The sequence below is a fragment of the Triturus cristatus genome, chromosome 4_1 (assembly GCF_964204655.1).
Source record: "Triturus cristatus chromosome 4_1, aTriCri1.1, whole genome shotgun sequence".
Classification (NCBI taxonomy): domain Eukaryota; kingdom Metazoa; phylum Chordata; class Amphibia; order Caudata; family Salamandridae; genus Triturus; species Triturus cristatus.
In genome coordinates, this window is record NC_140585.1 from 90676674 (window position 1) to 90689967 (window position 13294).

The following is a 13294-nucleotide window of genomic DNA, read 5'->3' on the forward strand; positions in this document are numbered from 1 at the left end:
CAGACTGATTTGCATATGGCCATGTCTGAACTGGGGTGGCAGAGTGGGCTAAAGAGAACGGTGGTGGATTAAACCCAGATCAGTTGACTGGGGGTGAGTGCTTGCAATGTTCAACACTCCGTCCATCATTTCCTTTGGTTTTGCTTTGTGCGCCATAAGTTGGCAGGGTATGCTCAGACGTGAGTCCCTTGCTCACTTTGCCACTGGATTCAAGCAAGCCTGGCTGAAGACGGCTGAAATGCCGGAAACCGGTCCTAGGAAGCTTGTTTCCGGTCCAGGGAAGACATGGCTTGGCAGTTCGGGCTGGACTGTTCCCATGAGGCACAGGGTCAGACTGATTTGCATATGGCCATGTCTGAACTGGGGTGGCAGATTAAACCCAGATCAGTTGACTGGGGGTGAGTGCTTGCAATGTTCAACACTCCGTCCATCATTTCCTTTGGTTTTGCTTTGTTCGCCATAAGTTGGCAGGGTATGCTCAGACGTGAGTCCCTTGCTCACTTTGCCACTGGATTCAAGCAAGCGTGGATGAAGACGGCTGAAATGCCAGAAACCGGTCCTAGGAAGCTTGTTTCCGGTCCAGGGAAGACATGGCTTGGCAGTTCGGGCTGGACTGTTTCCATGAGGCACAGGGTCAGACTGATTTGCATATGGCCATGTCCGAACTGGGGTGGCAGAGTGGGCTAAAGAACGGTGGTGGATTAAACCCAGATCAGTTGACTGGGGGTGAGTGCTTGCAATGTTCAACAATCCGTCAATCATTTCCTTTGGTTTTGCTTTGTTCGTCATAAGTTGGCAGGGTATGCTCAGACGTGAGTCCCTTGCTCACTTTGCCACTGGATTCAAGCAAGCCTGGCTAAAGACGGCTGAAATGCCAGAAACCGGTCCTAGGAAGCTTGTTTCGGGTCCAGGGAAGACATGGCTTGGCAGTTCGGGCTGGACTGTTCCCATGAGGCACAGGGTCAGACTGATTTGCATTTTGCCATGTCTGAACTGGGGTGGCAGAGTGGGCTAAAGAACGGTGGTGGATTAAACCCAGATCAGTTGACTGGGAGTGAGTGCTTGCAATGTTCAACACTCCGTCCATCATTTCCTTTGGTTTTGCTTTGTTCACCATAAGTTGGCAGGGTATGCTCAGACATGAGTCTCTTGCTCACTTTGCCACTGGATTCAAGCAAGCCTGGCTGAAGACGGCTGAAATGCCAGAAACCGGTCCTAGGAAGCTTGTTTCCGGTCCAGGGAAGACATGGCTTGACAGTTCGGGCTGGACTGTTCCTATGAAGCACAGGGTCAGACTGATTTGCATATGGCCATGTCTGAACTGGGGTGGCAGAGTTGGCTAAAGAACGGTGGTGGATTAAACCCAGATCAGTTGACTGGGGGTGAGTGCTTGCAATGTTCAACACTCCGTCCATCTTTTCCTTTGGTTTTGATTTGTTCGCCATAAGTTGGTAGGGTATGGTCAGACGTGAGTCCCTTGCTCACTTTGCCACTGGATTCTAGCAAGCCTGGCTGAAGACGGCTGAAATGCCAGAAACCGGTCCTAGGAAGCTTGTCTCCGGTCCAGGGAAGACATGGCTTGGCAGTTCGGGCTGGACTGTTCCCATGAGGCACAGGGTCAGACTGATTTGCATATGGCCATGTCTGAACTGGGTTGGCAGAGTGGGCTAAAGAACGGTGGTGGATTAAACCCAGATCGGTTGACTGGGGGTCAGTGCTTGCAATGTTCAACACTCTGTCCATCATTTCCTTTGGTTTTGCTTAGCTCTATATTGTATTCAAGTGTGATACATTTGTCACTATTGTCCCAATGACATGCATAGCAGTATTGTTTGATCATTGTTTAATGTTAATACTACATCATTCATATCTTTTTGATACAATTGTTTATTGTGAAGTCCTAGGGCTCAATAGCTGTGTGTGTCGGATCTAGTACATCTCAAAGTTCTAGTGTTGGACTTGGCCTTTTTTGCTGGGTCATTCCTGAACTTCTTTCCTTCCTCCTATCCTTTTTCTGACCTTTTGTTGGCTGTTTTATGACTCTGGGCACTTTACCACTGCTGACCAGTGCTAAAGTGCATATGCTCTCCCTATTGTAAATTATTGTACGAATTAGTGATTCAATGATTGGTTGGTTTGGTTTACCTGTCAGACCCTAGTGCAGTGCACCAGGAGTGCCCAGGGCTTGTAATCCAAATGCTGCTGTTGTGCTTACAGCACTATTTGTGCCACCCACAGAAGCAGCCTGTAAAAGTGTGTCTAAGGTCTGCCATTGCAGAGCCTGCGTGCAGTCTGGTACTGCCATGCTGACTGGGTAAGTGCACCCACTTGCCAGTCCCTAAACCTTCCCTTTTCTCCATATCAGACACCCCAATGGTAGGCCCAAGGGCAGGGTGAATTGTAAGGGTAAGGTAGGACATGCCCTGGTGTGTGTGGCATGTTCTAATAGTGAATTACAGCTATTTTCGTTTTTCACTATTGCAAGGCTATCTGGTCTCCATAGGCCAGAATGGGCACTTTGGTAATTACATTTTATAATCCTAACAGACTCAGGGAACATTCGAATTTAGTATGCCTGAACTGAGAATGATAAAATACATTGTTTAGTGAAGTTGGTATTAACATTCTGTGTTTGAAAATGCCAGTAGGCATTTTCTTGTCTAACCTTTCAAACCTGCCTCTGCTAGGCTGTGTAGTCCCTGTCTGGAGTTTGAGTGACAGGGCTGGGGAATTCCAGGAGACAGGGTGAGTCCGCCCAGTGGTGAATAGAGAGATCTGCATCTAGATGGGAGGGAGGAGTTGCACCTGGGACCTGAATAGGACAGTGCCTGCCACCCACAGTGCTGGCTCCACCCCCTGTGGTGCCTCTGATGTCTCTGCCCTGCACTGTGAAAGGAGAGAAGGAATCATGTCAACAAAGTGCTCCAGGGCTGTACTTGCCTTCCACAATGCTGGCTCCACCTCCTGTGCGGCGTCTAATGTTTCTGCCCTGCCCTGCACTGTGAAAGGAAAGGAGAATTCTGGTAAACAGAGTGCTCAGGAACTGGTTTGGACTGGGCAAAGGCCCCTCTGCCTTCAGAGGACAAAGGATTTCTGGGTATAAATATTGGGACCCTGATCCCAAGAATTTTGGTCACTTTGGGAAAACAAGAAGAACCTCTGCTGAGGGAGTAACCAGAAGAAGCTGAGGAGGAAACTATCCCTGAACCTGGGGGATTGGCCTGCAGTGGTTGCCTTACTGCCAAGGAGAGGAGAAAGGAACACAGTGTGTACTTTTGCTCAACTTGTCAAGGATCTCCAAGGGCTTGGAAAAGAGCTTGCCTCCTGCTGAAGTCTCAGGAACAACAGACTTCACCCCCCAGCTCCCTAGAGTTCTTTGGAAGTGCCTGCTTGTGTTGTTGGGCTTTCTGAGGGACTGCATGTCACTAGGAGCTGGAAGCGCGACTCAAGTAGGAGAAACGTGCGGTCGTCGGAGCTGTTGTCGTCGCATTGCGTAAATGGTGTCGCCGCTGCAGTTGTCGCATCGAGCGGAAGCGTCTCGCATCATCGAAAAAGTGTCTCGCAACGCCGAAGAAGCGTGTCGCCATCGCAGCCATCATAGCTGACGCATTGCACCGCATCAAGAGAAGAGTCTCGCATCGAGGAAGAAGCGTGTCGCCATCGCTGCCATCGTCGTTGTCGCATTACACTGCATCAAGAAAAGCGCCTCGCATCCACGGAGAAGCGTGCCGCCGTCGGAGCTGCTGTTGTGGCATCGCGTAAAGGAGTGTCGCCGCTGCCGCTGCAGCATCGAGTCGAGCGGAAGCGTCTCGCAACGTCGGAGAAGAGTGCCGCTGCCAAGGCCGCTGTCGTCGCATCGCGTAAAGGGTGTCGCCGCTGCAGCTGAAGCATCGAGTCAAGTCTTCTCGCAACATCGGAGAAGCGTGCCGCATCTGGAAGATCTTCACGTCTTTATTTCTTTGCACCAAAAACTTAATCGCATCAACATCGTTGCAATACTTTCGTTGCCCTGCGTGTCACATATAAAAGGTACATTGACTTAAAGTGTTGCATTTAAGAACTTAAGAGAACTAAGCAAAAACCTACCATCTAAAGTAACAGTATTGTGTGTTTTTGTCGTTTAATGGTCTCGTGGTAAATCTATATAAAGAATACTTATTTTTTATATAAAACCTGTGTGGTGTCCATCCGTAGTGTTGTCACTTGGTTACTGTATGTGTTCACAAATGCTTTACACACTGCCTCTGAGATAAGCCTGTCTGCTCGTGCCAAGCTACCATGGGGGTGAGCAGGGGTTATTTTAGGAGTGTACCCCCTTACCCTGACTAGAGGAGAGGGTCTCTATTTGCCACAAGTGCATTCCTGTGCCAACTAGAGACCCCCAAGTCTAACATCTAGCTTGCATAGTAGTTTTAACAAAAGTTTACGCAGGATTCGCTCTCATACAGCACGCTAAGATTGTTAAAATTGTTCAAATATTTTTTTACATGAATCGAGTTGATATTCGTATATTTGAGTGCACCCCAACCACCTCTTTAAATGTGTAATCAATTGCCAGAATGTTGCTATCAAAGCCGTCCTTATGCCATGAGTGAGCATTTAGTAAAATATTTCCTCCAGTTTGTCAGGCCAAGGATCCTGCCATTACTGACCGCCCACACATAATGCAGTGGTTGTCCTCCCCTATGGCGAGAATGAACCACAATGTGCCAGCACTGGTCCACGATTCCTCAGATGACAAGAATTTCCCATCAGTATTCCATGACCAGCATTGCGTCATAGGTGTGTTCCTCTATTCTTCTCTAGTATGTCAGTGCCAGTCCTGTATTCTGTATTTTAATCTCAGTAGTATTTTATTATGCATAGAATACCCTCCAGTATGACAAGTATTACCTGTATTTTTCTGATTCTTCTGTCGTCTGCATACTTTCAGCAGTTCCCCTGAGCCTGCTCAAAGAATGCTACTCCTGTGTCATCTTTCACAGAGTGCAGTTTCTTCCCATTATAATGGAAAGGCGAAGTCCCCTCCTCTAGTATGCCAGTTTCAGTATTTTGTCAAAGGTGCTTGTCATGGTAAGAAGTAGCCAGAAAATTGCCATGGGCACTTCTTTAAGACAATAATTACCTTCAGTATGCCAGGGCCAATGGGAAATTTGCAATCATAACTCCATATTTTCATGCACACTTATATGCATTCATTCTTACTCCTTCTCACTACCAGTCATTCTCTTGCACTCATTTTTTCTTACCCTCTGGCACTCACTCTTACTCTGACTGACTCATATTTTCTTATTTGCACTTTCACATGCACTCATTCATACAGACACCCTCATTCTTACAACCTCAATTATTCTGACTCAACCTTCACTTTTACTCACATGTTTTACTTAAAAGTACTTCCACTCACTCTTACTCCCCTTCTCACTCATTCTGACACACTCATTCTCACTCACAGTACCCATACTCTTTCACTGTCACTCAATTTCACTAATTCTCACTCACATTGATTCTCACTCACACTCAATCTCAGTTACCCTACCTTATTCTCATTCTCACTCACTCTTGCTCACTGTCATTCATTCCTTTGCACTCACTCTGGTTCCCTCATGCTGGTACTCACTCTCATTCATTTTTTCCCATTCACATGCTCATATATAAACATGCTCTTTCTCACACAGCACAATTTTAGCTGCATGCATTCCCACAACTTACATTTTACATCATTTCTTATTTATGCTGTATTAATTTGCTAGTGAATGTCCCAGTTTAGCTCCTGGTGTTCCTATTTTTCATACACTAACAGGGAAGAATAGTATAAAAATTACTGTTATTGTAATACACATGTGAGGCAAACAAGGGGATTAGAGCCCTAACACCCTAAGAGCCTGCTGCCTTTGTGTTCTTGGTCCTGCTTTTGTCATCTCTGACGCAAGGGGTCACAAAGGCAGTGCCTTAGCAAGGGCTAAGCCTGGGATGAAAGCTGCCAGTCATGGTGAACTCTAAATGATGTCCATGTCATTGCGCATGTCACCGAAGTGAGATGTACCTGGCCTCCTCTGCAACCACTGCCAAGCCAGCGCACCAAGACCACAGGCCATGTCTGCTGTCAAGACCAAACTTAAGATGGTTTCAAACCTGCTCCAACACAGGGTGTAATATCAAGGAGCAACTTGTTGTGCATTTGAACATGTGGGAAACCAAGTGCTGGGTCAAGATCCTGCCATGATTTACTGAGGGTATTAGATAGGGCCAGCCAGGTGGAGCAAAGCATGAAGAAAAGGGTTATATTACCCCCAGGGGGATCTTGAAGAGAGATATTTCCCTGTATACTCCCATTGGACTATGTAGTATCACTATGATTAAAAGTATTTCTCTTTTTCAAAAGACATGCACTGGACAGGACGTTGAGTTATTGTGTCTATGCATTGACTACTGAGTTTTGAATTTTTGCCCTTCAAACTACCTCCTGTTGCTTAGCTCTGCTTGCAAATCACCACAATGGTTGGGGCTCAGTAGTCCCTGTGTCCCTGTGTGCCACGTGGCCTCTCGAATAGGGTCTGACTCTGGCTTTCTTAGAATTAAGGATTAAGTAAATATTTTAGGTACCACTGATACCACTAATAGCATACAATTGATGTCCTAATAAAGTTGCAGTAAAAAGAGAGAAGACTCCGCATTGACAGCTGCCTTTACGAACTATATTCAATTGAAGATAAGACATGTGTGGTTAAAACTTTATAATACCTTTTGTTTTTTGTGCACCTGCTTATTTGTCAGAAAACGAGTTGTAAAAAATAATCTGCTTTGTTTCTGACTGTCTTTCCTTTAATGTACTTTACATACATTATCTCTTATGCAGGGCTGCTGTAATGGGATTGTTGTGTTGACATAGTTTATTGGGGCCTTGTGTTGTGCTCGTAAATGTTTATTTTACAAGCAGTTATTACCACAGACTTTGATTCCAAAAGAGCAGTGCCATTTTCCCAATGAAATAAACAAGGAAAATAAATGTTGCTTAGGGGGCTGGCGCCTGCATGCAGCAGCAGTGCTTACCTGGATTTCACAGAAAGAGAGTGTAAAGGGGTCCCGCCGCTAATGTTACTTGGTCACTCAATGTCACCAAAAATGCAATGATATTACCTGGATTTTTTTTGCAAATTATTCCAGGGCTCTAAGATGCAGAAGTGAGAGATGATTAGAACTTCCATAACGCATTAGGTTGTTAAACTAAACCCCATTGCTGTGTCTCTGTTTATCATTTTCCAATTGTGAGCATCTCATAGTAATTCGATAATGTTCTATGGTTTGCCTCCTCCTCTTCTGCAGCCTCATCCTGCTCCCCTTCCAACTGCAACCATGGTTTTTGTTCAGTTCCCAAATGCAGGTGTTTCTTTGGCTATACAGGATCAAATTGCAATGAAGGTAAGGAAGGAGGGGTTGTTTATATGCCATGCTTGGCCACGTGTAAAGGTGCAGTGAAGGTTATCAATATGACAGTCTTCACAGTATTTGTTTGACAGCATCCATTAAACCTATACCTAGATTAAAATACAACACATCTTTTAATATAACATACATCTGTACAAATATTGTATGTTTTATGCCATTGTCTTTGTAGAGAGCGCTTGGTACTAACTCACTGGGCATCTGCCAAATGTTACAACCTGTCCAGTGTGGAATGCATCCAAGTACTTATTACCTATCATTTACATTTTATCTTGTAGTGCTATCCATATAGATTGTGTCAATGTATACTATATGAACAACCAATGTAATTACTATTTAACGGGCTAGTTGAAACATAACATTGAATCTCATTATAGCAACTTCACTCTTTGGAGAAAAAAATAACCCATTCATCTTCAATTGCGGTATAACACCATTTGTACTAAAATTATAACGTGCCATGTTTAGTCCATATTCTATTCTCACTTGCAAAACAAATAGGGTCTAATTACGAGTTGGGCATTTAATTCCGATCCGTGTGTGAACTGCTGTTTTCTCACTGGTTGGAATTATGAGTTGTTAGGTATTTAAAGCATCTAACAATTGTCAAATGCATTAAATAAATGAACCTTTGTTAAATTTCAGGAAGTCAAACCTGCCGAAATTTTAGTTGGGAAAACCATACCGTATTTACCATATCATCCGGATTTTGGTGCGTTAAACACGAAAATCTGCATGTAATCCTCCAACCACTTGTAGTAGGTGGTATGATATTCATTGCATTGGATAACTAACGTACCCCATGGCATCGTTATTTAGTGTGCACAATAAATACCACCTACACAAGTAATCAGGGCCACTGTTTTTTTTTTTTAGAGTATGGTGGTTGCGGGATATCCCCCCAAAATGCACCCCACTTAGAGTCTCCAGCAATGTATACACTATGAATAGGTAAGATGGACATCCGCCTGTTTTTTGGACCTGTCTTGCACCCATCCAGCCTCTAAATAACCTCACAGTTTTCATCAGTTATCGCTGAATGCATCTAAATGCATCTGCATGTTTGATTGTTCTAATTATGCCTCTTAATTCTGTGTTGCTACCCAATGTCTAAGGGAGCTGTGTGTCCAATTGTCGGCTGCACCACCTCCCAGACTAGCATTAGAACATTCCTTTCAGTATGTCCTCTAGCACCTTCTACTGGCATGTGTATAGGGTTTATTCACACAACCTAAATGTTTGTCTTCTCAATGTTGAATGATGCAATATGCCTAGGAACACAATCACTGTCTAATTTATTTCATCAGTAGATCAGGTATCTTTCCATAGAATGTCAGAATTATAATCAAATTTGAGATAAATGGTGTCATATTTATTTTCTAATTCCATGACAAATAAATGTACATTGTTCAGTCTTATATTTGCATGCATATTTTTGAATCCTGCTTCCCCTGATTTAATTATCTTTTGATCGATCTGAAGCTGTTATCAGGGCTTTTCTGGGGTAGTCCAACAAATCGAATAGGTGTAGTCAAGTCTGCTTTGTAGGAGAGCGTTGATCTTCTGAATATGAAGGCTGGGATCAGTGACCCACAGGATCTTCTTAAGGATAGCTGGCTGAGTGAAGCGGGGGTGAGTGGCTTTCATGACTGTATCTCCACAGATAGAGTGTGATCTACCAGAAGAACTAACATACAGGACATGGACAACCGGGACAGAATTTTTGGTCACAGGAAAGCATCATACTCTGCTTTGTCTTGAGAGATAAGTAGAATATCTTGGCTTTAACTTCAGGAAATTAGTGGCCATCCATCACTAATGATAAAACTTTGGTCAGGGTGCATGTGCTGTTGTCAGTGCTTTTTTGGGATTTTGCATATATGAATGCTAAACTAAGTTGAGTGTTATGATTGTACATATAAAAGCGGGTCTGCATTGTGAGATAGTAGAGCAGAGTCCTCTTGTAAAAGGTTAAAAGAAGGAGAAGGAAGGAGAAGAACTGTGGTTCCCTGTGGAACAGCGCAGCATAGGGTCTGTTCCTTTGATAGAATCCCTGACTTTGTTAAGTTATTGCACAAGATGTTATAATCTATAATGTTGAAGGCCGCTGACAGGCCTATAGAATCAGCATTACAACACCACAGCTGTCCATTAGCAGTCACAGATTGCCGGAGGCAGTTATTAACACCAGTTTGGTACATCAGGCTGAAAATGAGTGGGCCATTTTCTCCTGCCAAGTTTTGAAGTTGGAACTAAATAACTTTTTTCAATATCTTTCCAAGATAGGGAAGTAAAGCATTAAAACAGAAAGACTTTAGGGGCTAAATATGAGATTGGCAGTCTGATCGACTGCCAAACCCATGGTGGCGGTGCAGCTACTGCCTTATTATGACTTTGGCAGTCAGACCGCCACAGGATCTGCGGTGGTGGTGCAGTGGTCTGAGGCCGCAATATGCTGGTGATGCCCTGCAGCACTGTCAAGCATATTACGAGTTTCCCTCACTTCCACAGTTTTCATGGCAGTGATCCCACCATGAAAAGTGTGGCGGTGAGGAAACTAGGAGGGCCCTACAGGCCTCAGTGCATGGGGGTGCATGCAGAGGGGGCACATGGTGTGCCCGCCTGTCTTTATGCACCACCTATCCCTGCACAGCATGGACTTCGAAGTCCATGCCATGCAGGAATGCACTTTGGTGGTCCCACGATGGTGCCTTTCTAAGGCTCACATATGAGCCTTTGAAAGGCAGTGCCGTGGGACCGCTAAAGCAGAACCGCCAGCCAGGATTACAACTTGTAATCCATTGGGCGGTGAGTAGATCGGTTTGGCGGTGTGGCAGTGGGGTGCTGGTGTGGTGGCACGCTGCCACACTTCCAAACTCGCTAATTGGCCCTTAGTCTGGGTAGAATAGGTGATGGCCTCTTAAATAATGGCTTAGCAATTAGTAATTTCCACAAATCTGGAAATCTCTTGGCTTAGTAAACTGCTGAGAAGGGAGAGGAGGTTGTCTATGCTGGCCATCGGCAGAGAATTCATCAATTAAGCCAGATAGGGGGAGCATCATGGGCAAGTGATATTTATCACTTGCTTCCATTTGGACTTCTGCGTCCATCATGGAGGCAGAAACATGTCTACATGGGTGTGTGAGTTCAGAAGCCCAGTATCAACGTGGTAAAGCTACTTGGATGTATTAGATACACATCTAATCTGTTCAAAAGAGTAGGTCATATTGACTTCAGTGATTTGACACTTTTGCAACTCAGCTACTGTTGAAAACGTGGACCTTTGCTCTGTAGCATAGTCTTTTCTCCACTTTTATTATGTGCTACAAAAGTCTGGTTTCACATTATTTACTTCAGTGGAAAATTAATGAGAGTTGTGCTCCAGATCAGAAGTGTGGCATCGAAGACAGCACTCAGTGTAATGCTGAATCTCTGTAGCAAACAGCGCCATAGTATCCTCTGTGAAGTTCTTCCCATTTCTCACTTTAGAAATTAAAGGAAATCTCTGGGATTGTGTGCATCTTGGTACCTTGATGTTGAATGGAACCCCAAAGTGGTCAGTGCATATTAAAAAATGTGTTTATCAATGGAAATAAAATAGTATGAGGAAAAGATGTGGCATACCAAGTGGCCTGTTATATGCTTTGTTAGACATTGGGGGGAATATTCTCAAACCCCTATTGTCACAACAACGTCACTTGCAGTGACGTTGTTGTGGCGATAGGGGCTTAGCCCTATTCACAAGGCAGCGTTAACCCACGTTACGTGGCTTAACGCGGCTTAATGCTGCCTTGTGAATAAGGCCCCCTTCATGCTGTTTTTAGCGTGAAAGAGACGTTCAGTGGGTGTTGCGGTTGGCATTCCACCGCAACACCCATTGAGTTTGACGCTACATCCTATTGTCAAGGGCAGCGTAAATAGGAGGTAGCGCCAAGACCAGGAAAAATATGGTCTTAAGGTGGCGTAACGAGGAGAAATGCTGTATTTCTCCTCGTTTTTACATGGTTTGTTCATGTACAGGAAGGTGTCCCTTTCTGTACATAAACTAACCTTTTTTTAAAATGCTGTTTTGTAACTTACATGTGTGCTGCACGGAGCAGCACACATGTAAGTTACAAACTGGCATTTTCGGTTTGTTTATGTGCAGGAAGGGACACCTTCCTGTACATAAACAAACCTCCCTGCTTGCAGACACCCTTGCACTCTGGTGCAAGGGTGCCTGCGTTGGCGCTAAGTTGTGAAACTTAGTGCCATTACAGGGGGAAACGAGAGGCTGCACCATGTCCTTGAGAATAGGGTGAAGCCTCGCATTTCTGAAGTGGCGGAGAGAGGCGCTAAGCAAAGCATGCTAATGCCTCTCTCCGCCACTTCATTGAGAATACCCATATGGTCTCTTTTTAACATCTTGTCACCGATCATAAACCACTTTTGTTCCTTATGGGTAATAATGGTACAGGTAGAATCTCTTTCAGGTTAGTAAGATTGCTCTCAAGACTGCAGGAGTTGGATTTTATTGTGAAATACATACCCAGGGGTAAGAACACAAAGACAGAGAGTTTGTTCACGTTTGCCATTACCAGAGGATTCTGAAATTGTTGATGACACAGAATTTGTTGCTGGTGCTTTAGATGCATAGGATGTGCTGGTGAGAAAGAATGGCCTGAAGAGTGTGAAAATGATAAACGATTGTGCAAGGTAAAAAAAATATTTTGTGAGTGTCTGGCCACCAGTCAGAAGCCTGAATAGGACCATGGTCACATTTTACAAGTGGCGTCAGAGCTCCTTACTATTGAAAATGTCAAGCTTATTAGGCAGGGTAGGTTTGCCCCACCTGAATGTCCGAAACATAAATTGATTGAAATCAAACATAGTGGATATCCAGGTGTGACATCCACAAAGAAAACATTAGGAAACTGCTATTGGTGGACTGGAATGGATACACATGTTGGAGACTATTCTAATAAATGCAAAGAATGTGCACTATCTGACAAAGTTTGGAAACACAGTAAAGAAAAAGTTGTTTTGAATCCTTTACCTGATCACATATGTGAAAAAGTAGCAATTGATTTTGCTAGTCCATACAATTTACTACCATATACCATAAGATATCTTGTAGTTTTAACAGATCATTGCTCTAAATTGGTATGCTATGGTATTGTAAGTATTCCCAATCCAGAAAGTGTGGTTTTATTTCTGTAGGAAGTTTTTTTCGAGAGAGGGAGTTCCTGATGTGTTTGTTTCAGATAATAGCACACAATTTGTCTCAGAGAAAATGTTAAGTATTTTTGCATGTAATGTAATCAAACATGAAAAAGCATCCCATGTTTCCCCATCTTCTAGTGGTTTGGTTGAATGGTGTAATAGGTTTCTTAAAGAGAGAATACAAACAGCCATCCCTCTGGGCTGGACGTTAGAGAAAAAGCCTGACAATATTTAAACGCACCTCATTCTGTTACTTGCTTCACACCCTATTTCTAGTTCCCTGTTCTAGTTTTTCTAAACCTGTGTGGGTTGGTGATCCGTGTAGTCGTAGTGCTGTGTTGTTGAAGGATCATGGATGGAATGAAGACACGGATGTTAACATGAATTCTTGTTAAAAAGAAATTCTAGACAATCGTTGAGCCTGTGTGAAGGGGCACAGATTTTGGAGAGAATAACCCTTGGGTGGATTTTGTGCCAGTTGATACTTCTAAAGAAATACATGATGCTTCAGTTAATGATTCTACTTCTGATGTTAGTGAACCTGAGGTACATGTTGAACAAACATTGTGTTCTTTCAGCGAGCATGTATCTGATTGTTCTGGTGAGGGTTAGTTCACATTTTGAATGTAACAAAATCATGTTATTT

The 13294-nt window shown here is 43.9% G+C and overlaps 1 protein-coding gene across 3 annotated transcripts in view; it reads left to right on the top strand.

Moving 5' to 3' along the window:
- LOC146839630 (uncharacterized) overlaps positions 1-13294 on the top strand; it is an 812224-nt gene that overhangs the window by 145606 nt on the left and 653324 nt on the right. For all 3 annotated transcript variants that reach the window (XM_085651718.1, XM_085651719.1, XM_085651720.1), the window contains exon 3: positions 7327-7422. In XM_085651718.1, coding sequence (XP_085507844.1) covers positions 7327-7422 — 96 coding nt within the window. The remainder of the gene's footprint in view (positions 1-7326; positions 7423-13294) is intronic.